Below are 24,855 nucleotides of genomic sequence, written 5' to 3' on the forward strand. Positions count from 1 at the left end.
ACAAGCAATGAGCGGGATATTGTCTAGTCCGTGGTCAAAATGTCAGCTATGGACATATCAGATGTTAGATTTCGATGAAGAGAGAGCGGAATTCTTGAGATCATCTCGTGACCGCCCTTTTTAAGTGCTTGTTGTGGTTCTCTGAAGTCTGATCCGAGTCAAAGCCTGACAAACGACCGCCTTGACATGGAGTAATCAGGATGTCGCAGACCTCATTGTTTGCCTTTCCTAACGTCAATACTTGATCATCAACTTGGAAAGAGAGGGCCCTTTCAAACCTGGACATCACCGAAGAAGTTAGGTTGTATTGCATTAGTTATCACTATAGAATGGGAGTTGGGAGGGAGAATCCGAAGCGGTAGCCGGCTGCGTTCAAGAATATATCCGTCCCGAGATCACATGACCTTCCTGCTAAGGCTTATATTTCTGTGCAACAGACAGTGCTCCCCTCCTTCGAACCTTCACAATCTTCCCAAGTTTCCTTCCACCATTCACACCCAAGTCTCATCGAGTTCACGATGACAACCAGTCAAACTCCGTCAAATCTTTCTCTGAGAGAGCTGGGAAAAGGCATCCACCGGTATGTTTTCCTTTCATGTGTGCAAACACGCGAGGTTGCTGATCACGACATAGCCTTTATAAAGACCGCGAGCATGCTGACTGGACCCTCAAGACGGGCCCTTCCACCATAGAAAGGGCCCACAGCTTTGTCCTATGGGCTCGATCTACTTATTTCACTGCTGCTTGCAACGGCAAGTTCAAGGCAAGTCTTTGCCCCCGGCCTGGTGTAGTCTGGCGCTCATGATCTTGTTAGGAAGCCACAATTCGAGAGTCCGACATGACGGAGTACGGTCCCTTCATGGTCCACCGGATGCTGCAGTATTGCTACCTGCTCAGCTATGATGACAACCCACTCTCTTTACACGGGGTTAACGAGACCTATACATCCAAGCTATGTACTAACGTCCACATGTACAACATGGGAGATTACTATGACCTGCAGGGCATGAAGCTGGAGGCGCTTAACAAGTTAAAAGAGTGCTTGAAACTCTCCGAGGCCGAGCTGGCCGAGCAAGATGTTGCCAGTCTCTTGGAAGTCCTTCCGTGGATCTACTCGTCGACGCTGGATTCGGACCATGGCTTGCGTACAGTTGCTGCTTCGTTCGGTTACCGTCACTGGGAAACATTGGTTGCGCGTCCCGACTTCGAGGAAGTTGCTGCGGAAAACCTCAAGTGGGTTATCGACATCATCTCACAAAAGCGCGGTCAAGAGTCCAAGATTGGCCAGTCATCAGAGTACCAAGATCCAGGACCGAGGCCACGGCATTACACCCCAACGCCCCCTTTGCCCCCTTTGCCCCCGGTGCCCCCGGGGTTCATGTATCCTCAACCAAACCTCGGTTTTGCCTTCCATTAAAAAATTGTAGAACACCCAAAACTTTCCGCCCGGCGATGGCAATTCGAGGGACTTTTCATGGGTTGCTTCGGAAATCCTCTGGTGCATGTTCTTCATCCAACGATTGGTTGTGCAAGATGGCAACATAAGAGGCTCCGGTGGACTTGACTATTGGAAGCTGAGTATAGGGATGGTCTCTCGGGCATGAGTCCTGTGAGAGGAAGACCTCGCACCAGATGACGCGGAATGAGCGACGATTGTATAGTGAAATGGAAATTCCGGGTCCTTGCTTTGTCAATAAGCATATGGAGGAAGCAATGGCTTGATGTCGAGTTTAAGCGTGGTCATACCTATTAGCTACCCACTGACACGGTAGAAGATGTAGTCTAGAAATCTACTCTGCAGCTCAATTCAAACCGTCTTGAACATGCATCTAGGCAGGTCAGTGTCGCAGCCGAGTTCGTTCGACTATCTGCTCAGGAACCAGTGCACTTGGGGCAATACAACAGTAGATCCCCGAGTGGCTAGACATCTCTCAATGCAGGCCGGCTAAAAATGGCATGCTGCGCCTCAATGTCGCATAGATCCCCTCCCTAACCTCCGCACACACACGACCAAGCTCAGCACATTGAAGCCACAACACTCAAAATGGCAACCGGAAAGCGGGAGAATGAGACCCCCGAATCAACTCCATACTTAGACCATGATAAGTTATACATCTTTCCAACATTGGTAAAGTTCTGTTCGCGACGCCAAGTTCAATGACTCCCGAATCTCCGATAGGCTGCTGCGGGCTTTGCTTCGGGGGAGAAAGTAGAAAGTCGATTGGGGGCTATCCTCAATTCCTCATAGCTTTATGCGACGTTTGATCATCATCAAGACGCACCTTCCCGCAATATTGATCAAGTTTGCAACCTCCTTGCAACTTGATTTCTTTCCTCATTTCTTCTCGCTGCAATTAACGCTCCTCACCTGCAGCCATCTTTCGTGTATGAAGCTTCCATTGTTGACTGCTCCATGATGTTATGAAGCTGCCATTGAGATTCTCGTGTGGCGCAATATGCGCTAGCTGGATCCTACTGCCGCACATCGTGCTTGGTCAAACTTGCTACTACCCCAATGGCGACCCTTCAACAACAGATTACCCTTGCTCTTCTGACGTCGAAGGTCTCTGTTGCCCGCTCAATTGGCAATGTCTATCCAATGGCCTCTGTTATCTAGAGAATGAACAATACTACGGCCGTTACACATGTACCGATCAGACGTGGCAGTCCCCAGGCTGTCCGGAAATATGCACCGACGGTGTGTACTGCTGTAACTGACCGTTCGTCGGTATATGCGCGCTGACCGGTCGACAGGAAATACGGACTCTGGAGACCAGGCTGTTCTGCAATGTTCAGGTCATGGTGGAAACTGGTGCTGCGACCACAACCGAAACGCATCCAATGTCTGTTGCGATAGTACCAACTCCAATGACTTCTTCCCCTTGGCCAAAGGAATTTCTGTAGCATCGATAAGCACTACCGGCCCTGCAGCAGCTTCTGCTATTATAATCCTCGGAAATCCTGGCAACGGAGCTCAGTCGTCAAGTGAGACTACGTCAACATCACCATCAACTTCAACGACACCTACATTAACCTCGACTTCAACTACCAAGAGTGCAGGGGGTGGTGTTGCATCTCAGTCCCCCACGAGCCTCGTCAGCGTCATCTCCATCGTCTCCGTTGTAACATCAGCAGCCGACGGCGCCCCAGTTACAACGACAAACATGATAATGACAACAATCCCAGCAGCTTCTGTTCCTGCTTCATCAAATTCAAACCATCACGGCGCCGAAATCGGCGGAGGCGTCGCTGGCGGTGTCGCTTTCATCGCTCTGGTTTCATTAGCATTCTTCCTCCTCCGCAGACGTAAGAAGAGACAGCAGTACCAGTCAGCCCCAACCACGGAGTACCGCAACTCCATGGACTACATGTACAAAGCCAAAGATATGGGCTCGCCAAACACAGCGGAAACATCGCCCGAGATCGATGGCACGCCGATTGTGGGTGTTTATCGCGGTTGGGGACCCACGGGTCAAGAGGGAGCCCTGAGAGTCGTGAACGGGTCGGATCGTCAGTCTACGGTTTCCGGGTTGACGGGTACTAACGCAAGGGATTCTTTGATGAGCGAGTTGGAGAGTCCAACGACGCCTGTGAGGGCTGGGCTTAGGAGTCATCAGCCAACGATTGCTGAACAGCCGTTTGAGTTGGCGGGGGAGGGTGAGAAGTAATAGTATATAATCATGAGTCATATACCAAATGTAACGAATGCGAGCCAGGATAAGCTAGTTGCTGTTCAGGTGGTGGAGCCTTGCTGCGTGCAGCTGATCTCTAGTGAATGACGACTGATGCCTCGTTGAATGACAGTGGGGATTTTGGAGCGGGATATCCAACTCTCTGAGATTAATCTCTTACAACACAAGTTCTGCAGACTCTAAAGGTAGAGCACAAAGCGAACGAATGTAACAAAACATCGTGTGCTTAACACTTTCCACCCTTCTTGCACATCTCATCTATCTCCAGCGCTGCGTCTTGCACGCTCGCTCACTCGGCACCTATCGTACCAAAAAGGGTAATCCCAACGCTGTTCCCATTTCCCTGCCGTGTCCACCTCCCCGCGTCCGTCCGCTCGGCGACGAGGTCCGTAAAGTTCGCGTCGCGGTCGTCTCAAGCCCTGATTCCAGCCAGCGTTCAAGGGCTCCCTCGCCGGGCCATCTCGTGCACGTAGACTTGGTTATTTTGATTGCGATGGTTGTTATTTAGCTGGCTTGGATTTACGGGACCGAACCGGCCTGTCAGCGCCGTTAGCTCCTCGATCCTCACAGCGTCGCCGCCGCATAACGGGGGGAAGGACTTGCCAACGGCCCCCCGCTCCACCCCAAAGATGACCCGATCACCGCGCCCGCAACCGAGACCCCATTGAACGCCCCACAAGCGATCTAGCCTGGTCAACAGCGTCCGAAAGGGCGCACTGGGCCCATCCCGCGCGTTCCACCGCGCGCGGAAAACCACCCCCCCTCCCTGCTCCCCATCCACGGCGACCACGTCTTCCCCAACGACACACACACCGCCGGCCTCGGCGCGTCGCCCCTCGCGAACCGAGCTGAAGCGGAACGGGCGCCCGCACACCCAGTAGCCCGCGACGGGATCAGCATGACGAACGGCCCGCACACATACCGGCAGCACGAGCACGTCGCAACGGTCAGCGCCCTGATCCCTGACGCTCGCTCCGGCTCCCGACCGCCGATCACCACGACGGAACCCGACCGCGCAAGTTTCCAGTCGAGGCGTCCACGGCGCCCGTTGCTCCCGAGCCGGTTCGGCACGTCGAACGCTCTCCTCCGCGCCAGCACCGACCGTGCGCGACCGCTGAAGGACGTACGGGCTCGCGGCGCCCGAAGAGGGGGGTCGAGGATGGTAGTGGATGAAGGGAGGGTGGAGGCGGGTTAAGGTGGTGCCAGGGGCGAAGTAGCCGGCGAGGGGGAGGATGCCGCCCGTGGAGAGGGTGAGGGTGGCGCGGAGGGCGATTGGGGGGGGGATGTGCTGGCGGGGGTTGAGGGGGATGGGGCCGACGGAGAGGTTGGGCGGGGTTGCGGTGGTGAGTTGACTGCTCGGTTGCGCGGGTTTGGGGGAGGGGGTGACATGGTCGGGTTGTTGTTGTTGTGATGAGGAGGGTGGGCGAGGTTCGTGAGATGGAGAGGTTGAAGGAGGAGAGGGTTTTCTGTCTTTCGGTTGAGAGTATATTGACAGGACAGAGGAGCGATCACTCCAGCCGCAAATCCTTTCGGCGGGCAGATCATTTGAACCCTGCCCGCCGACGGACACTTAAGTCCCCGGCGGGAGGTTGCATCAGGAAACTCAGGGCTGGTATCTTTCGAGGCGGCGTGATAGCCCTCTTGGCAGAGATGAGAGAGTCATATCTAAGCCAGATGAATTCTTCAACGAGTCCTTGAATATCTGGAATTGAATTTGGCATCTGGAGCTAATTTCTGATCTCTAGGGAAACAAGGTTGCGCCAAGCCTCAGCCGTACGCTATTCTGAAGGAAGTCTAGTGCAGATCTCCGCATCTCGATTATGACTAGTGCTACGCCACCAGACGCGAATAAGGTGCGCTCTGCCAACTTGCGAAAAGTATTTCTTGGCTGTGCATCTCTACCACCAGCCAGTGCGATAGAGGTCTGTACATTGAAGGTGGAAAATGCATGTAGGTCTGCATATGGAGCAGGGGGTTTTCTTTTCTTTTCCCCTTAACTGTCTACAAACGATCTCTCAACCTTGTCATACCCTCAGCTCCGCCTAGTAAAAGTTCACCCACCTTGCCGTCTCTCGAAAAGAGCATCTTAGTCAAAAGATTGGTGAAGGTGTCCACCGGCTTGGTCACCAGCTTTTCCTCCCACATATTCGCATCATAGGAGACTCTCAAGTTCAGATGATGCTCGTGCTCATAGATGTCCACCAGCATACTGGCATTGATCGTGAAGTGCACAGCCAGGTCTCTCCGCGGCTTGAGGTAGCCTAGTTCGCCTTTTGGAGCTCTGTGTTTCAGAGTCCGAGAGAAGACCTCGCCTCCAAGAGGATCCCAGTCGATCATTCCCGGCCGGATGGTTTGTGGGCCGAGGCAGTCCATGGTGCTCGCCCAACCCTCATGTTTATATTGGATCGTTGAGAGGAGCTCATCCTGCACCTGTTGCAGAAAAATCGCCAACCGTCATGTCTTTGCGTATTTTTTCCGCGTACGGGACGCACTGCCATCATGGGCCCCTTACCTGACTCAACTCTACAGAGAGGACTGTCCCTTGCCATTTGGCGGCCCATCTTCACGCTTCCAAATAAGACATCATCAACACTCCAAAGGCTCCCCACTGCCAGTGCCCAGGCAGCATGTCCGAGGGTGGGTAGTGTAACAAACGAGTTCGTGCCTCCCGCCTTCTTGATCTCTATTGTTCTGGAAAACTGCGAGCAGCCGAGAGCTTTGTATCCTGGAGATGGACGTTAGACACCTTCAAGACTTTTATACCCGGCGGCCAGGTATTGCTTCCAAAATGCCACTGCCTGATTCTTCTGGTCAGACTTTGAATTCTTCCACTCAATAAAGCTTTTGAAAGTCGGGCCTTGAGGCTCGCTCTTCAATTGCTCCATATTGTTAAAGCGTTCTTGTGGCTTGTCCATAATTACGCGTCGCGTTCAACCGTCGAAGCCACCTTGATGACAGGTCCAGACGAGGAAGCTTCTGTCGCCTTCGCTGACAATAGCATATCTGAAGAGAGGATCACCGGAGCCCACACGTTTGCTCATGTCAGACGCCTTGTATTTGGCCAAATTGTAACCACTTTCCCGTTGAATCGTATCATTCACGACAACTCGAAGTATCCGATCCTTGTGTTTGACATGCCTGGTGCGTAAGATCTGGTTCTTGTTCTGCTGCTGCTGCCGCGTCTGGCGCAGTAATTTTTGATTAAACGAGACACGCATCTCGAACACTGTCTGGAGCATTATAGCTCCGAAGACGATATGCAAAAAGAAATCAGAAGTTCGCAGCGAAGAAAATGTCCTCGATCAAATCTTGTTGAACACCACAAGCCTCTGCGCAGGCTTGGACAACGTTTCTGTCGAGCTCTTCTGGCCGAGGGTCGACTTCGCTGTCCTTGTCCGGCTCCGTGGGACGACACGAGTTCGCCATGTCCATAAGTACTAGATGATTGAATATCGTCTCGGTGTCCAGCGCAATATTCCTCTCCCGTGCCGCAGTAATCAACCGCATCGCCGTGACCGAATCACCTCCTTCGGTCCAGAAATTGCTATCATTGCTGATGTCTGACTCTTCTAGGCCTAGGACGTGACACCACGCAACCCGAAAGGCAGGATTGCAGACTCGAAAAGTGTCAAGAAGTTGGAGAGGACGCACGAAGGAGATTGCCGTTTCGCTGTCAGGGATCCTCTAGACCCAGACATAAAGATTGGTCACTGCCTACGAATGTGGCAAACACTCCAGTGACAACACCCGTCGTATCCACTTACACTAGGGGTAGACGACTACCTCCGGATACGTACCGAAGGCGAGATCTGCATCCGTGCCCCTAGCGTTGTAGGCGGGTAACCTAGATGATAGGATCGCGAACGTCGCTGCTTTCGCTGCTGATGGCTTTTTCCGCACCGGTGACTTCGGTCGTTGTGGTAGGGATGGGTGTCTCTTCCTCACTGGTCGGATTAGAGAGGCTGTTAATAAGGGCGGAGAGAAAACCAGTCCCGCTGGATGTGGTGATTTGCTCAGCATCTGGCGGTGTTCAAGGCAGCGGCGTTTGCGGTGGAGGATGAGATGTATGGGCAGGATGTGGGTGTTGCTGTGAGGGTTGTCGAAGGAGAGGAGTTGATGCGGTGGGTGAGGGTGAAGGTGGCTGCGTTTAAGGTGCCGAAGAGGGTGGGGGAGTTTTTTACTTCGTATGTTGCGGGTTTTAAGGGTCATTTGTGCAAAAGACGTTGCTGATGGGATGTGGATTTTCTTCGTGACAGAGATCCCGAAGACGGCAATGGGGAAAGTGAGGCGGGATGTGCTGGCCGATATGGTGGTGGAGAAGGCGGGGACGACGCCGAAGCTATCCCATCGTCTGGCAGGGGGTAAAATTCAGGGGTTCCGACCGAACATCAAAAAGTCCCGTCTTGCAACTCACCATAACTCAATAACGAGGACCCCTATAGAAAAGTTTATAGTTTCGCATTTATTTTTCTTAAGTAGATCTTGAACTTCGCAACTGAAAGTTTTACTATAAAGGTTGTCATTAGAAAGTTATTGGGCTGCGAAAATATGGTATTTTAATGTTCTGCCAAGACATTTTACCTCCAAGGCGCCAGACGATGGGATAAGAAATTTCTTGATATATAGCATGGGATCTACTTGAATATTCTGGCTACAGCCCTTGAATTTGAGTTGTAAATGGTAAGATCAAGGGCGCTGAGACGGCAAGAGCTTGGGTCGCAACATATGTACGTCACACTCGTGTATTAAAGCCAAAGACTCAGAACGTAGCAATGATATATCCCCACAGTACCACAGCATCGCCCGTCTTCTCGAGTGAATCTCTGCATCACGGATATCTAAAGAATATAGCCTCAATCCTATCGTTTCGATTAATGGTTTCCATCGAAGATCCACCTTGTAGCGTATGAAGTTGTCTGTCGAGCGATAATCGTGCCGGAATCCTGGTCACACCTTCGTCCAGCCTTTGAGACCGCTGTGCTAGATATGAGGTACGAAGCTCGACCCCTGGATGGATGCAAAAGCACTGGGTGGCAGCGCACGCAGGCTTAGGAACACCTCCACGATCACATATATTCGGACGATGATGTAGACCCCAGCAATCAGAAGAGTAAGCAATAACGAAAGAAGTTTATATCCGAGGATGCTGCATTCCCATAGACATCTAGTATCACAATCACGGCAACCATGACCCCTGCAATCAAGCAATAGATCGAGCTTGCTCTCCACATCCATTATCCTATCATGACGAGAATCAAAGGCCCCGGGCCAAAATAGCATTTCGAGTCGAGATATTCATGCTTGTAAACAAGGAGCTATACGGTTAGGCAATTCGGAAGAAGGAGCTTGCAGGGAAGAAAAGAAGAGGTGGAGTCACGATGTGAAGCGATACTTCAGGTACTTTAGGTACTGTTGTAAGGCTCGGGGCCAGTCTTGCGCTAACATGGGGGCCCCCTGGGAGCTCTTAGAGGCCGTTCCAGGTAGAGGTAAAGGTACTTTTAGGGCTTTGTCTTAGGGTGGAATTAAGGGTCTTGACATCACTACTTCGGACCCTTTCTTTCTTTCTCATCAAATGAAAATTTGATAGAGCACATAAGGAACTCGAGATGGTTGAACAAGAACATCATGAGTATAAACACCCTGATGTTACCCGTCTGAAGGTCACTCTACTCTAATGCAGAAAGCCCGCACTGCTTCTTCCGAGAAGCAAAAGGTCACCCTTAGCTGCGAGCAATGCCGCCAACGTAAAACACGATGCGATAAGACCCATCCTTGCGGCGCTTGCCAACGCTCAGACTTGGAGTGCACTCTCGTCCGCCGTTATCGGCTCCCAAGGGGGCGCGCCGGAACCGATAACATCAAAGACGCTGATTTGAATAACCGTGTCGCCAAATTGGAAAACATCCTTACGGACTTGCAATCTAGCGGTAACTCCAGAGCAGTGCAATCCGAGCTTCTTGAGCAGAAGGCAAGTCAGCATTGAACCTTGCGAATACCGCTCGCCGCTGAATGCATTCGCTGGTCTTCACACCCTCATTTCAATGTAGCCCAGGTCTGAACAACGAGGGGGTCGATGGCTCCTTCTGGGCTGCACTCAATGATGAGGTATGTTTCACTCATGTTCTAGGGACAATCCCATCTAGGGTGAGAGATGGGCCTTTGACACTGAACAAAGGTAGCTGGGATTCGTGAAACGCTCGAAGAATTTCCAGATGACGAGTCTGACGATCTTTACCAAAGTACTTTGCCGAGCGCGGACAATGGCTCATCCTCCCAGGACTTTGACATGATCCTGTTTGGCGCCTCTTCTTGTGTGGTCAATCCTGCTTTACTGGATCTGCCTCCCAAGTCAATGCTCATCGCGCTTCTGGAAACCTACGTCTACCGAGTAGACTCTGTTCTGAAAGTAAGCCACGTGCCCTCACTCCGTAAACTCTTGCTTTCCGAAGAACCAGTATCTGCAGAACCCTTGGATTGTCCATCTCGCGAAGCGCTCAAATTTGCCATGTGCTTCACAGCTGTCTGTACCATGACTGAGGTTGAAAGTCGGAAGATGTTCATGGAGGAGAAGGACAAGATCATAAACAGATTTCGTCTGGCAACCGAAGTGATGCTCTCTCGAGCAAAGTTGCTCACCACTTCAGACATTACCGTGCTCCAGGCCTTCGTAATATATCTTGTAAGTGAGCCCCCCGTAATGGACCACTGTATTGTCCTCTTTCAATCATCTGTCATTGTTTATCAAAATCTGACTTAGCTGACGATAGTATGAATAGGCTGGACGCCGCACTTGTACTGGCTACAAGAAGATCTGGACTCTGATTGCAAGCGCTGTTCGCATTGGGCAGTCCCTTGGGTTGGACAACGATGAAGGCCGCTTCCGGACCCCCTTTCAGCTGGAGATTCGCCGGAGGGTGTGGTATTCAATCGGTCTACTTGACATGCAAGCAGCATTCGATGGGGGATCGCACTCCGTGATCGCTCATAACGGCTTGCTGGGTCGTCCACCCCTCAATATGGACGATTCAGCCATGTCTTCAGCTTTCAGTCGATCCGTCTTTGTTGAGCAACCAGGTCTCACAGACATGTCCTTCAGCTGCATGACACATGAGGGACTGATTTGCTGGAGAAGGCTAACCCACGTTCCCACGAATTCCGAAGGCCAACCCGTGAAGATAAGGCAAGACTGGACCAACAGATCCAAGATAGTCATAGATTGGGAACAGCGCATGAACGAAAGATATCTAAAACATTGCGATACGACGCAGCCCTTTCAACGGTTCATGAAAATCGTTGGCCAAGACATGATTGTATCCATGAGACTTCTCGAGCGCCGTCCGATGCATCGCCTATTCAGAGCCGGCCCTCCTCCAGCCGACGACTTTAACGTTTTGGAAGTGGCCACTGACGTTGTCGAGGCCTCGATCCTGAAATTCACTGACCCGAGCCTCGCACCTTGGAGTTGGTTCGCTTGGGTCAAGTGGTACATTTTGGCTGTCGTCCTCGCCGAACTTTGTGGAAATGGCAATGGGGCACTGATAGACAGAGCTTGGAGGGTCGCTGAAGAGGCTTTCGCAAAATTTTCTGATCTGGTCATTGATGTTCTTTGGAGATCTGTTGAAAGACTTATGCAAAAGGCACGATCTACGAGGGACCGCTCTCGAGTGTCATCGCCACCCATTTCTGCACCTTTTTATTCAGGACCAACATCTTCGCCCGGGAAACCGAGACCAAGCAGATTCAATAAGGAAGAGAATCGATTTCGAGATAATGAGTGGACTTGGCATGCTAATATGCGAGCTCATGATCGAATCTCGCAAGCGGTACAAAACCCAGAGCCTCCGAGCGAGACTGGCCAATCGAAACCACAATTGCTAGCAATGGATATTGATAGTTTTGTGCCCGAGACAAGGGTGGATGAGTCGGAATATATGTCCTGGGTCAACTGGGAATCCTTTGTGCAGGATGTTGGTAACTTCAATGAGCAAGATATGCTAGCGTCATTTGTGGTTTGATATGGTACAAGTTACAAGGAAACCTGAAACCGCGCTTTGTCTTCCCACAGCAGCCGTCCTGATACTGGTTTTACAGATCAAGCCTGCTTTTTCGTGCCAGCTGGATCTGCTCCAGTACCTTTCGTAACTCATTGGCAATCCTTTCCTGGACGTGCTGACCAACTTCGCTTCTTACAAATTGCGGCTCGGGCTTGACCTGACACTCGCTCAGATATTTGCCATTGGTTAAATTATCCGCCGATGAAGCATGTACAAGGGTTCGACTCCCTTCTTCGCCAGTCCTGCCCATTATCCGTAGGGCGAATCTTCCTTCGATTCCCAAGTCTTCGTGGCGGAAGAGTGCAGTTTTGTACCATCCCGGGTTCACACAATTCACGACGGTGCCGTTCACTTTTGCTGAAGTATTGGTCTTTGTGGCCAGATCCTGGGATCCCAAAATCACTAGCAGTTTACTGAGCAAATAACGACTAGCCATGTCCACCTGCGCTGGATCGCTAAGCGTCCTCAAGATGTCCCCACTCTTGGCATCACACAGCTGTTTGGTCTTTGCGAAGATGTGGGTCATTGAACCGACGAAGGTAAGATGCGTGTCTGTCGCCTGCGCACGACCAGTCTCGCTCAGCTTTGGCAAGACCAACTGTGCAAGCAAGAAGGTGGAGATGACGTTGATGGTGAGAGTGCTTTCGATACCTCTAGCTAGCTCGAACTTATCTAGCGACACACCGGCGTCCAAAACCACAGCGTCAAGACGTGATAAGGTACTACAGGCACGATCGCCAAAAGCCCGCACGGAAGAGTAGTTGGCCATATCGATCGGCCAAACTTCGATCTTGGGAGGTGTCGACGAGTGAAGAGTGGACGCGAGGATCGTGCTCTTAGCCTTTTCGCCCCTGGCTACATCGCGGCATCCGTGGATGCGATGCGAGACATTGAGACGGGCGCTGTTGCGTCTTTGGTCAATCATGACACCCTGGATGGGAAGAGAGCAAAGGGCTATACTAATGCTTGGCTACCTCGAGATCGAGGCCTGTGTTTGCGTCCGTGATGATGACCGTACGGCCTGCGAAGCTCGTTTTCGGCGCTAGCGGCATCTATAAGAGTTGGCCATAGCGGAATTGGTAGATTTCAGAGAGGCCCGGCGTTTTTCTCGACGTGGTTGTTTGACTGGAGCTTGAGAATTGGGCCGAATAAACTTAGGGGTCGAATATCTTATACCTATCTTGGATTGGGGTTCCTTGGTGAGAAATGTGCTGGTGACTTCCCCCTCTTCAAATGCTTCTCGCCAAAGAGTTCTCAGGCTGAAGCTAGTATCTAAAGCCGACTTGTTTCCTGTTTGCTGGTTCGGGAAGATTCATTCTCCGAGGGTCGCTATATTTGTCACTTTCTCATAGAAGAGGAAAGAGTTATAGACCGAAATCCATGGTTGACCTTGTTGCTAGCCTCCAGAATGCCACAAGCCGCAGAATCCGAAGAATTTTTTTGCCAAATGGGGCCCAGTGCGCTAGTCTGGGTTTTGGAGACGAGTGCCAGAAACCGGAAAATGCGTCTTCTGAAGGACCGACCCTGTACTCTCCGTTGAGGAAATAAGGAACCCGATCTGCCCATTTCAAACTGCAATTTGATTTTTTTCCGTGCTGAACTCTGCATCTTGTTTCACATTCCGTCCATCATTGTTTCCGGGGCTACATAGCAGCAACCGCTTCTATCCAATGATGACGAACGTCAAGCCCCCAGACTATCCCCAATATGCCGCTTACAAAGTCCCCGCTGCCACCGGCAGCACAGGCCGAGAGCTCCTCGAGCAGCTATCCACCTCTTCACAAAACCACATCAAGCCCTTCGTCTGACCATTCTCGAAGGTTCCCTCAACGACATGCACCTTCTTGCCAAATGCCTCATGCACGACGCACAGCCCGTCAATGCCATCTTCGCAGTCGTCAGCGCGAACACCCACACCCCACATCTCCGCCTCGCAGAAGAAACCGCCCACGCAATCGTCACCGCCATGTGCAATCTCCGCGTGTCAATCTCGCCATCATGATTGTTGGACCTACACGTCTCCAGTCATACTAACCCAAGCATCATCTTCCTCGCCTTACGCGGCGCAGACCCTCGCTGGTCCGCTCGAATAATGAAACCCATCCACTGGCTCCTCCAGACTGGTTCATCCGCCATCTATGCCAAATGGACAGAGATGGGATGGAGCTGCCGTGGATGAGCTGTAAGGATTTGGAGGCTGTGATGGTTGAGATTGCGGGGAAGAACGGGGGGTTTATGAGGGAGGGGGGTTACTGTTGGGCCGGGCGCGAAGTGCGAGAATCGAGGGGAGAAGCGAGCGGTTTGTGAATGTGTTGATGGGGCTCGTGTGGCATTGTATGCCTTGGCTTTGTCGGGTTCTGCATTAGATTGGTGGGTTGTTATGGGATGGTGGGAGTTGGGGTGTCTGCCTTTGGCAATGTGTATATAGGGTCAAAGGGGGTATCAATGAGTATGAATACTCATCTTCTGTGTTCTCTCCTCTTCCTATTTCCCGTCGATGTTGGACACCGACTCGCAAAGCTCTGCCTTCCAAGATCAGAGCTCGTTCAGGAAGACCCATAAAGGCAGGAAAGTCATCCTCTTCGGTGTTGCAATTCCCAATCTTTCAAGGATCCGGACCGCTTCGACTGCTACTTGCTCTGGCACATTTCCTGATGCAGCTTTTAAATCCGTTACTGTATTCTTCCGATATTCCAGATTGACTAAGACTCTCTGAGGCTGTCTGACCAATAATTCCTACGAATTTTCTCTAGACCTGCAGACAACGCGTCCACGAGTGTCCCTTTCCCGGACGACAGATTCGTATACCAGCCAAGAATGTGCTGAAGGACCCTGGTCGAGTCGAATCGTAGCGGGCTCAAGTTGATTAGGGGGATTTTGCGAGCCCTGAGATTCGCTAACAAGAACACAATAAATAACGTTGGACAGAAGATGGTCGAACAAAGCGATGAATCGGTGATTTGAGCAGTAAGCCAGTGCGTTATTGGAACCGGGACGCTCTTGCAGCTTATGTATGCCGGTCACGAAAGGTCATTGTGTTGATTTGGGAGAGCGCTGGGCAATACGACCGGATCGCTAGACTGCAAAGGAAAGTCGCGGGTTCGGCTGTAGAAGTTTCCAAGGCACAAATAAAAACAGGATTGGAGAAAGAGTGGAAAAGGACAGATTGAAGAATGGCTTTTAATTGACACCTGGCGTCTCACGGGCCCTTCCGTTCCGCAATTCACTTGGTGTCAGGTAAGCGGGTACCATCTAGTTTCTATGGAGAGACTCCACACGTGTCCGCAGCCGCATTTGAGCATCAGTTTTGATGTGCTTTGAGCACACTTGATGAATATTGCGAGAACTTCAACCGCCTGTTCAAACCCGAGTCTCTCAAATGTCAGATGTTCGATTGCACAGGCACCAAAACCCTCCGCGTCTTTTCAATTGGAGTTCACCCTTGCAAGGTGGCGAGCCCAGACAGAGTGTGGACCGTATCTCTGCTCAAGCAGCGTCAAAGCATAACCCAGGAGAATGAAGCCCAGCACGATGACCACCGTGAGACTGCAGATAAGCGTAACGAGCATAAGTAAACGGGCTTGCAAGGTGGCCGCGGAAGGAAAAGAGGCGATCGTTGCCGCTAGGAGCGGCCGTACGTAACGGTGCCAGATTCGATACATTTCTCTTGCAAGCGCAGCATATTTTCCCTTGGCAGATCTCTTGCTGTGCAAGACAATGATGTCTCGAGCGAACTGGCGGACCTCGAGAGCGGTGTCAAGCTCTTCGACGAAATGCTTGGACGCGATGCCATACCTCTGGAAGACTTGCCGCACGACGTGATTGCGTAGGCCACGGTCTGTGTCCGGGGTCGTCGTGTAGACGATTGGGACGACCGACAGCAGGGTCAGGATCTCGGATTTACTATCCCCAGGGATTCTGATATCCTCGTTGAATCGCCGCGCAGCTTCTTTCTTCAGACCTGGCAGATCGTATTTGTCTCCCAAGCTGTACATCTGCGCGTGGACGTGCAGCCGTGTTTTTGCCCAAGAGTCGTTTCGAGACCAAAATCTATCGAGGCCTAGATCTACGGTGTAGGTCTGCATGTAGAGGTGCTGTAGCATTCGATAAACCATGGAGGGCTCCTCTTCGGGTAACTCTATTCGCTGGGTTTCGCTCTCCTGCACTAGGGGTCAGTATTCGCTGTATGTCGAGTCGCGATGACTTACTTTGAAACCGCCTTTGCAAACAGCTTTGAACCACGATGAGCGAGGCCAAAGATAGCTACTGTGGACTTTCCACGTTTTGCCACGGCAGACCAAGGTCAAGTCGGCTCCTTCACCAGTGTCCAAGAGGCTGGGATCCCACTGTCAGAAACGTGGAGTCCGTAAAGGTCTGTACATAGGGGCACTTACGGCTTCATCGATATCTGCATTTCCTGGGCTGATTCTGCCATAACTGAGACGTGGCAAAATGAAGAGGTTTTAAAATTGTTGGTTGATAGAATTTCCATCTTGCGTCAGAGGAAGATATAGAGAATGGTGTGATATGACAATGAAGATGATGCAAGGTCGGAAATGTGTCGAGTACGACAAGTGTTGATCACGCAGACCCATCCTTGGTTTTATACATTATAAGAGCGGCAGACTATTTGATACTATTATCTCGTAATTGTGTTATGCAGCGTAAGTGTTATACTCAAATGCACTAATAGGAATTATCACAAGCCTTGAAGAACTCGAGGCCAGATATCGATCCATTCTGCTGAGCTCTCCACATTTTTCCAGCTTTCAGCATATTGAGTCGTGAGCTCAACCGAGCTGTTACCTTTTATTCTCGAGAAATCTTGGACATATCTTGGCAATTTATCTCGAATGAAGTAGGTAAACAGCTGCATATGTCAAACCCAAATTATCGAAGAAGGGCTGCTTGCTGAAGATGAGGCAAGTTAAGTTGAAACCGAAGCTATCAACGGCAGTGAAGCATCCAGGTCATGTCTGATCAGTCTTGAACCAATCTTCATCGAAGTCCTCGAAATCGCCCAAAGTGCCAGCACCCATGCCATCATCTCCAGTACCATCCATAGAATAGTCCCCAGATCCAAAGATGTCGTCGAAGCTCGAGTCAACAACAACAGGCTGAGCGGACATTTGAGCTGGGGCACCAACGGTACCCACGGGCGCTACTTGCGAGGTCTCAGGCAATGTTGATGCTACTGGAATGTTGATGTTGGAGAAATCGGTCCCCGCGTTGACATAGTTCTCCAGACCCGGCAGAAGGGTGTTGATATCCTCGCTTGTGGTGGCGCCTAGGTTTGACATGTCTGCATTACTCATCTCAAATTTCTCGAATGCACTGTCATTGAGTACGTCTTGATTCAGATTCCCATCCGAGGCGAAATCAAGACCAAAATTCATGGTATCATCACCGCCTGTCAAGTCTGTGTCGTTAAACATCGATTCGAAGTCTAGATCCGCAGCACTCGAGTCTAGCGGCGCTTCTGCTGCTGGAGTTGCTCCGCTAAATTTCATCTCTGGGCTTTTCGGTGGCTCGGCGGTCTCGGCTGTCGAGTCCTGCGGCATGGTGATTGCTAGTCCCATTGAATTCTCAGCGTCTTGTGGCATTCCTGGATCACTGGTGATGTTCTTATCATTGTCTTTGTTCTGTGGCCCTTCGGCTTGCGGCTCATCGTTTGGTCCAATGAGGCCTGCTTCTAGTGCAGAATCTACCATTATGGTGTCTTCTCGCTTCCCCTCTCCCGGATTCGGAGTGGTATCTTTGGCAAGAGAAGTCTCCGAAGGTCCAATCTCACTGAGCTGAGGGATCCCAGTGGCCTCCTCAGGTGAAGGCTGAGCCTTTAAACCATTTGCAATACGTTCGCGCTCGACGCGCTTCTTTCGGAGTAGGGAGAGGTCTCGCTCCATGACCGCTTTTGCTTGAAGCTGATCTCATTTATCAGCATCTATGGCATGACCGAAGACACTCAATGCCACTCCTGTATCTGCACAAAAAGCTGGTCGTGAGTAGGGGATTCACATACAATTTCAACTTCGATTTCATCAAGCGCGTCATGGAATTGCTGATTGGCCCAGGGCACATATTCACTGATGCGCTTTTGAGTGAGGCCACTCTGCCTAGGATTCCGCTGATTTGGATCCCGGAGTATCTTGCCGGTTTGATGAAGCTGTGAGAGCTTAGTACAAGGGATGGGGAGGATCCTTCGTGTTTCTGCTCACCACAAGGACCAGTGATGATGACAGCACTTTCAAGGGGTGCTGTGAACTTTGCAGGTCCGTCATTTCTCGGTCTTTTTGATAATCCTCCAATTGTTCAAATCTAGATTGCTTGGATAATGGGAGAAACCACGCGAAGATGGGGCCTCTTTCTCAATGGAAAAAGAAGGGGAAAGTGGTCATATTGTGAACAAATATCGATGAAAGAAAATGGGAACATCATACCAGCTACTCTAGCTGGACCCTGAGCACGAGGCCAAGCATCTAAGCCTCTTTGTGACTAGGCTTCCCGTGAATTTCCAACCCTAGAATGTTCACTTTTTAGAACCACAAAGAGGATGCAACCAAAGAGCATTGCACGTTATGAAGCCAGTAGAGGAGAGTGTGACTGTTGGACAGTCGTTTTGACAACATAACCAAATTATCACGTGTAGCAGTCATTGTGCTGGTCTTTAAAAGAGATTGATCGTTCAGGTACGCACAGTGGCACCTTCCCTCGCTAGGACTAGATCGCCAAGTAAACCTAAAATTTGCGAAGCTCTCTTGCTCTTTGCGAAAGGCCCACCTCTTCTCTCCAACCTCCCTCCATCCAATATCACCTATCAACGTCGGGAACTTGAGCGGTCTCCTCTCTCTTTCCTTCGTCCTTTTCCATATCTCCTTGGTTCTCCTTCTCGTGCGATTGCTTCCTCAGCGGTGCTGCTTGACAAGCGCCCACCGATTCTTCTCCCTGTTTGCCCATCAGCTTTTCTCTTGCAGATAGCTTCGTCAGTGTTGGCTACGACTCTTCACCATAAAAATCACAGCGACGACATCATCTTTTTGAATCTCGGCGGATCTCCTACCTCTCTCTAGCTTGCAACTCTCGAACACCTGTCCGAGCGGCAGCCTTCCCTCTCTAGCTTCAGCTTCAACTTCCGTCTCTATAAACTTCCTCAGAAATCGTCGATTGTTCAAACCTATATCCAATGGCGGAGATTAAACAAGAAAATATGCAACCTTCTACAATGTCCCTACCTCCACCTCCTCAATTTGCAGGGGCCCCAGGCCAGCCACAATATGAGAATGGCACAACAAATGGTCATGGGAATCCTGCGCACATGCCTCCTCCACCGCTACCTCCAGTCGTGATTCCGCAGAATACCAATCCTATACCAACAGCCTTGACATCGCCCGGGGGTGATTCAACTGGAATGTTGTCACCTTCATCAGGCTCTGGTAGTTTCGTCCGCCGTGCTGCTCCGGAACCAAATAAGCGTGCACTCTATGTAGGGGGATTAGACCCAAGGGTCACGGAGGACATTCTCCGCCAAATTTTCGAGACTACAGGGCATGTGCAAAACGTTAAGATCATTCCGGATAAAAATATGGGAGCCGTAAGTAGAGATACTTCCTTACCCGCGGTGAGCCTTGAGATTCCTTACACGGCCGTATTGTGAACATTGAGAACCCTAGACCCCACGAGTAAAAAAAGCGCGCTACGGAGTTTTTATTTTATCCCTTCCTGACATCTCGTCTTCCACACCCTTCCCACACTCACCCAAAACTCCCACCACCACCCACAATTAGCATTTTCATTAGCCACTTGCTAATCACATCTAGAGCAAGGGCTTCAACTACGGTTTCATCGAATACGACGACCCAGCTTCAGCAGAACGGGCCATGCAGACCCTCAATGGTCGTCGCGTCCATCAAGCGGTAAGCTCGACCCAAGGTCTGAGTGCAGCATGGGAACATATACTGATCCTTCGTACAGGAGATTCGAGTCAACTGGGCTTATCAATCCAACAACTCCAACAAGGAAGATACATCCAACCATTTCCATATCTTTGTTGGTGATCTGAGCAATGAGGTCAATGATGAGGTCCTTACTCAAGCTTTCTCGGCCTTTGGTTCTGTTTCTGAAGCGCGTGTCATGTGGGACATGAAGACTGGCCGCTCTCGCGGGTACGGTTTTGTGGCATTCAGAGACCGCGGTGACGCTGAGAAAGCGTTGAGCTCCATGGATGGCGAGTGGCTTGGTTCTCGCGCTATTCGTTGCAACTGGGCGAATCAAAAGGGTCAGCCCTCAATTTCTCAGCAACAAGCCATGTCGTCAATGGGCATGACCCCTACCACTCCTTATGGCCATCACCACTTTCCCACTCATGGGATGCAGAGCTACGAGATGGTTGTCGCGCAAACTCCTCAGTGGCAGACGACATGCTACGTCGGCAACCTTACCCCTTACACAACTCAGAATGATCTTATTCCCCTTTTCCAGAATTTTGGCTTTGTCGCGGAGACGCGTTTCCAGTCAGATCGCGGTTTCGCGTTTGTGAAAATGGATACACACGAAAATGCCGCCATGGCAATCTGTCAGTTGAGTGGGTACAATGTCAACGGCCGTCCTTTGAAGTGCAGTGTAAGTAAAAAATATCCCCATCTTATGCAAATATTATGCTTACTAATGTCTGGCTTAGTGGGGCAAAGACCGTCCTCCAACCGGCCAGTTCGATGGCTACTCCCCTCAGCAACCCCAGACACCAAGCTACTCTCAAGCTTCACCTGCCTATGGCTTTCCGCAGTACGGCGGTCCTCAAGCCATGACGCCTCAAGGTGGACCGCACTCTGCTGGTCCTATGTCTGGCTATCCTAACCAGCAGTCTCCCATGGGAGCTCCGAGCCCTGCAGGTCGTGGCAACTGGAACTACACTGCTCAAGGGGGACCTGGCATGGCTCCTCAAGGATACGGCCAGATGCCCAACAACGGCGGGGGTGTTCCGGGCAATGCTGGTGGATACGGCCGTAGCGACCAAATGCAAGGTGGCTACGGTGGCCCTCCAAGCGCTGGTGGATATCCTCCCAACGGTCAAGCCGGCAACTATGGCGGCTACCAGGGCTGATGTCTTCTTATTCTGACACAACAGTCTAACCCGGTGGTCCTTTGACATGGTTCTTTTCTTCGAGGTCGCTTCCAGAATGCCCTCTACGACCACAAGTCTTCTTGCGGCTACAGGAGTGCTCCATTCTACTTCATGGCTTGCACGTACTTTCATTACCGCTTTAATAGTTCATAGTGTTTTCACATCAGTTGATCTGAGGCGCGAATGTGTTCTAAAAGAAAAGCTTTCGTTTCTGCAAGGGAAAAAATTCATCATACCGCGGCTAGAATGAGTGACGAATCTCCTTCGTGTAATGTCGGGCTCAGATTCGTTCACCTCTATACCCTCATGTACCTTAAATTTCGCAGACTGACCTCAAAGAATGGATTCATGTACTATCGCAAGAATCGAGAGGAAATGCTATATTGATCCTAGCCATAGTATCGATGCTTGGGTTCCTATTCTGGTCGACCAATGGTCTTCGATGCTTCCTTCCTAAAGTATAGTCTTGGTCTTGACATTGCAGAGTAGCCCTAAGTGCAAACCGAGATTGGAAAGGACTTGAGTAGCTGTCCGGATGACCTCCGTGGCTGCCCTTTGAGTCTTACCCTTTACCTTCGCCTATCTCAACCGCGTCAGGAGTATTGTGCTTTCACTCGTAATTTCAGACCTCAGACCGCAGATCTAACGGTGCCAAGACTTATAGGGCTGAGTGGGATCTCTCTCTCAGCGTCTCTCGTCAACTTTTCAACATGCTATCAGTTGCTATCGATCAGACGCCATGACTAACCTACGAATACACCAGCGGACCCATTGTGTACCATAGCCTCACAAAACAATGAGTGCCCCTCGCCTTGCAGCGCGCCTCGTGCGCCCCGCCCTTCGCTTTAACCTTGCCCGCCGCTACATGCACACACCTGGCTCCAATGCTGGGGGGCTACACTTGCACCCTACCCGGGTTCCTCATCCAACTAAGTACGGAAGAAGGAGAGGATGGCCATGGGGAGCGTATGCAGTGCACAATCTGCCCGCGGTGCGCAATGCAAGCTTCACTCGTGTGCTGCCGCAACTGGCATTAAAGCTCGTGAGGATACCGGCGATGTTTGGAGCTGCTATGATTGGGGGGCTGGCTTATTTGCAATATCAAGCTACGCAAGCTGGGAACTACGCAATGGACGTTTTGGGTAAGAGTAAAGAGTGGGCAACGGGAACGGCGGAGGGTCTCTTTGGGGGAGCAAAAGACGTGGCGGAACAGACTAGGAATGGATGGGAGAGGACGAAGGAACAGATTCAGTTACCTGAGTGGATGAGGCAGATATACGAGGGTAGAGAGGGTTCATCTTCATCTGGAGGTGGACCTAATGGCGGAGGACCACCACCGAATGAGAGCAGAGCTGCAGCCGCGGCTGTCGCAGGGACAGGTGCTGCGTTCGGCTATACACAAAGTCCAGAAGAAGATGAGAGGACGGGAGAGCAATCCGCCAGGGACGACCAAATGATGATGTTGACGAAGAAGATGATTGAGATTCGAAACATATTGCAGGCCGTTGGACAGCAGAGCGCGCTTATCCTGCCGTCGATTGTGGTCATCGGTTCTCAATCGTCTGGCAAAAGTTCCGTTCTTGAGGCAGTTGTGGGCCATGAATTCTTGCCCAAGGGGTCGAACATGATTACCAGGAGACCCATTGAACTTACCTTGGTCAACACGCCTGATGCACAAGCTGAGTACGGAGAGTTTCCGGCACTAGGGTTGGGGAAGATTACGGATTTCTCGAGTATTCAGAGGACATTGACAGAACTGAACCTTGCTGTGCCGGCTGCTGACTGTGTGTCTGACGATCCGATTCAGCTTTCGATATACTCGCCCAACGTTCCGGATCTTTCTCTCATCGATCTGCCAGGTTACATTCAGGTTTCTGGACTGGACCAGCCACCCGAGCTCAAACAGAAGATTGCTGATCTTTGCGACAAGTACATCCAGCCTCCTAACGTCATCCTCGCTATATCAGCCGCAGACGTCGATCTTGCTAATTCAACTGCTCTCCGTGCCAGTAGAAGGGTAGACCCTCGAGGCGAGAGGACGATTGGTGTGGTTACAAAAATGGATCTGGTAGAGGCTGCGAGAGGAGCCAGTATCTTGGGTGACCGCAAGTACCCTTTACGACTTGGCTACGTGGGTGTCGTCAGTCGAGTACCACCAACGTCAGGGCTGTTCTCGAGAGGAAGTGGCAATATCACCACCGCAATAACCAAGAACGAGAATGCCTACTTCTCCGCGCACCCTCTCGAATTCGGCCCAGAGTCTGAGCTGGCGGTGGGCACTACGACTCTAAGGAAAAAGCTCATGCATGTTCTTGAGCAAACGATGGCTGCTAGCCTGCAAGGCACAAGTGACGCCATACATCAAGAGCTTGAGGAAGCGACCTACGAGTTCAAGGTCCAGTATAACGACCGGCCGCTGAGCGCGGAGTCGTATCTCGCAGAGAGTCTGGACGCGTTCAAGCATTCATTTAAAGAATTCGCCGAGTCCTTCGGCCGACCGCAAGTTCGAGAATTACTCAAAGAAGAGTTGAACCAGCGGGTGCTGGATGTGCTCGCCCAGCGATACTGGAATAAGCCTATCACTGACCTGACTCCTGCGTTGATCGAGCCAGATCCTCTCGACAATTTGCCAAAGGCAGATCCAGAAAATTTGTACTGGCGCCGAAAGCTCGACGCCTCATCCTCCTCCCTCACCAAGCTCGGTATCGGCAGGCTGGCCACCACCAACGTTGCCAACGCCCTTCAATCCGAAGTCGAGCAACTCATTAATGCATCCACGTTCTCCACTCATCCATTCGCCCGTCAGGCCATCACAGATGCAGTTTCAGGAATTCTAGATGAGAGATTCTACAGCACCAGTGACCAGGTCGAAAATTGTATCAAGCCGTACAAGTATGAAATTGAAGTCGACGACTCTGAGTGGGCGAAAGGACGCCAGAACGTCTCTGACGTACTCAAGAAAGAGCTCAAAGCATGCGAAGCAGCCGAGAAATCTGTTGAGACCTCTATTGGCGGCAAGAAAAAGATGAAAGACGTCATGGGATACATCGACCGAGTACGAAAAGGCGAAGTAGTGCTTGAGGGTGACGGTATCGGCGGTGGTGGAGGATTTAGTGCTGCTCTGCTTGCGAAAGGTTAGGCCTCCGTCTCTCCTGATTGCTCGTTACCCGAGTCATTGACTAACGAGTCAATTATGTAGGTAGGGAAGCAGTCTTCCTTCGCGATCGAGCGTCCATCCTCTCCATGCGCCTCGTCGCCATCCGCTCCAAACAATGCACCACCAAAAGCAACAAATACTATTGTCCCGAGATTTTCCTTGACGTCGTCGCTGACAAACTCACCGCTACCGCCGTACTCTTTCTCAACGTCGAACTCTTATCCGAATTCTATTACAACTTCCCACGCGAATTGGACCTGAAACTGGGCAGGGGGCTGTCCGGGGACGAAGTGGAGCGGTTTGCGAGAGAAGATGGGAGGATAGCGAGGCATTTGGATGTGGTGAAGAGGAAAGAAATGTTGGAGCTGGTATTGGGGAAAATGGAGAGTTTGAGGATGCTGGAGGGGAGGGAGGGTAGGAGGGAGGAGGTAAAAAAGGGGAAGGGGACTAAGGAGAGAGAGAAGGGCTGGAGGCTGTTTTGATGACTGGGACTGCTTCGAGTCAGGTGTTTTGAGCTGGGCACTCACTGTAAGGCGTTTTGATCTGACGGGTGAGCATTTTCTGTACTGGTACCGTCACGAGAATACCCTAGCCGCTCAATTTGAACTGTAAAGTATGAATTGTTGTATGAATTGTTTGTATGTAATTTATTTCCCATCAATTGACTTTATGACACATCGGTGCGAAGTGAGAAGTCTAAAAAGCATCTGGGGGTGGCGAAGTGGTGGAAGAGCTGCGGCCTGCCGATTTCGGCACCCAAAAGTTCGCCCGGCGGCACCTCAATTTTGATTTTCTTGGGTGACATGACATTTTAATTTATAAATTGTTATATAC

General features: G+C 51.1%; 11 protein-coding genes across 11 annotated transcripts; 5 read left to right on the forward strand and 6 right to left on the reverse strand.

The window, feature by feature from the left end:
- Positions 1-518: 518 nt before the first annotated feature.
- Positions 519-1,417, forward strand: HO133_001467 (uncharacterized protein; the record flags this gene model as incomplete). Its single annotated transcript, XM_037292397.1, has 3 exons — positions 519-580; positions 634-767; positions 819-1,417. The coding sequence occupies 3 exons, from the start codon at positions 519-521 to the stop codon at positions 1,415-1,417; spliced, it is 795 nt and encodes a 264-aa protein (XP_037151816.1).
- A 1,270-nt stretch (positions 1,418-2,687) lies between these two features.
- HO133_001468 (uncharacterized protein) lies at positions 2,688-3,668 on the forward strand (the record flags this gene model as incomplete). Its single annotated transcript, XM_037292398.1, has 2 exons — positions 2,688-2,698; positions 2,858-3,668. 2 exons carry the CDS (start codon positions 2,688-2,690, stop codon positions 3,666-3,668), a joined length of 822 nt encoding a protein of 273 aa, XP_037151817.1.
- Positions 3,669-4,128: 460 nt separating this feature from the next.
- On the reverse strand, positions 4,129-5,413 carry HO133_001469 (uncharacterized protein; the record flags this gene model as incomplete). The annotated part of the gene is made up of 2 exons (XM_037292399.1): positions 4,129-5,203; positions 5,244-5,413. 2 exons carry the CDS (start codon positions 5,411-5,413, stop codon positions 4,129-4,131), a joined length of 1,245 nt encoding a protein of 414 aa, XP_037151818.1.
- A 280-nt stretch (positions 5,414-5,693) lies between these two features.
- HO133_001470 (uncharacterized protein) lies at positions 5,694-6,931 on the reverse strand (the record flags this gene model as incomplete). Its single annotated transcript, XM_037292400.1, has 3 exons — positions 5,694-6,122; positions 6,185-6,417; positions 6,628-6,931. The coding sequence occupies 3 exons, from the start codon at positions 6,929-6,931 to the stop codon at positions 5,694-5,696; spliced, it is 966 nt and encodes a 321-aa protein (XP_037151819.1).
- Positions 6,932-6,962: 31 nt separating this feature from the next.
- Positions 6,963-7,712, reverse strand: HO133_001471 (uncharacterized protein; the record flags this gene model as incomplete). The annotated part of the gene is made up of 2 exons (XM_037292401.1): positions 6,963-7,267; positions 7,490-7,712. The coding sequence occupies 2 exons, from the start codon at positions 7,710-7,712 to the stop codon at positions 6,963-6,965; spliced, it is 528 nt and encodes a 175-aa protein (XP_037151820.1).
- A 1,654-nt stretch (positions 7,713-9,366) lies between these two features.
- On the forward strand, positions 9,367-11,707 carry HO133_001472 (uncharacterized protein; the record flags this gene model as incomplete). Its single annotated transcript, XM_037292402.1, has 4 exons — positions 9,367-9,664; positions 9,745-9,797; positions 9,868-10,371; positions 10,469-11,707. 4 exons carry the CDS (start codon positions 9,367-9,369, stop codon positions 11,705-11,707), a joined length of 2,094 nt encoding a protein of 697 aa, XP_037151821.1.
- A 70-nt stretch (positions 11,708-11,777) lies between these two features.
- On the reverse strand, positions 11,778-12,671 carry HO133_001473 (uncharacterized protein; the record flags this gene model as incomplete). The annotated part of the gene is made up of 1 exon (XM_037292403.1): positions 11,778-12,671. One exon carries the CDS (start codon positions 12,669-12,671, stop codon positions 11,778-11,780), a length of 894 nt encoding a protein of 297 aa, XP_037151822.1.
- Positions 12,672-15,171: 2,500 nt separating this feature from the next.
- On the reverse strand, positions 15,172-16,181 carry HO133_001474 (uncharacterized protein; the record flags this gene model as incomplete). The annotated part of the gene is made up of 3 exons (XM_037292404.1): positions 15,172-15,906; positions 15,955-16,081; positions 16,141-16,181. The coding sequence occupies 3 exons, from the start codon at positions 16,179-16,181 to the stop codon at positions 15,172-15,174; spliced, it is 903 nt and encodes a 300-aa protein (XP_037151823.1).
- Positions 16,182-16,716: 535 nt separating this feature from the next.
- On the reverse strand, positions 16,717-18,024 carry HO133_001475 (uncharacterized protein; the record flags this gene model as incomplete). The annotated part of the gene is made up of 3 exons (XM_037292405.1): positions 16,717-17,667; positions 17,766-17,909; positions 17,962-18,024. 3 exons carry the CDS (start codon positions 18,022-18,024, stop codon positions 16,717-16,719), a joined length of 1,158 nt encoding a protein of 385 aa, XP_037151824.1.
- Positions 18,025-18,965: 941 nt separating this feature from the next.
- HO133_001476 (uncharacterized protein) lies at positions 18,966-20,843 on the forward strand (the record flags this gene model as incomplete). The annotated part of the gene is made up of 4 exons (XM_037292406.1): positions 18,966-19,361; positions 19,567-19,656; positions 19,715-20,362; positions 20,421-20,843. The coding sequence occupies 4 exons, from the start codon at positions 18,966-18,968 to the stop codon at positions 20,841-20,843; spliced, it is 1,557 nt and encodes a 518-aa protein (XP_037151825.1).
- Positions 20,844-21,660: 817 nt separating this feature from the next.
- HO133_001477 (uncharacterized protein) lies at positions 21,661-24,503 on the forward strand (the record flags this gene model as incomplete). The annotated part of the gene is made up of 2 exons (XM_037292407.1): positions 21,661-23,998; positions 24,064-24,503. The coding sequence occupies 2 exons, from the start codon at positions 21,661-21,663 to the stop codon at positions 24,501-24,503; spliced, it is 2,778 nt and encodes a 925-aa protein (XP_037151826.1).
- Positions 24,504-24,855: the final 352 nt, after the last annotated feature.

The sequence above is a fragment of the Letharia lupina genome (assembly GCF_014066315.1).
Source record: "Letharia lupina isolate WasteWater1 chromosome Unknown contig_12, whole genome shotgun sequence".
Taxonomy (NCBI): domain Eukaryota; kingdom Fungi; phylum Ascomycota; class Lecanoromycetes; order Lecanorales; family Parmeliaceae; genus Letharia; species Letharia lupina.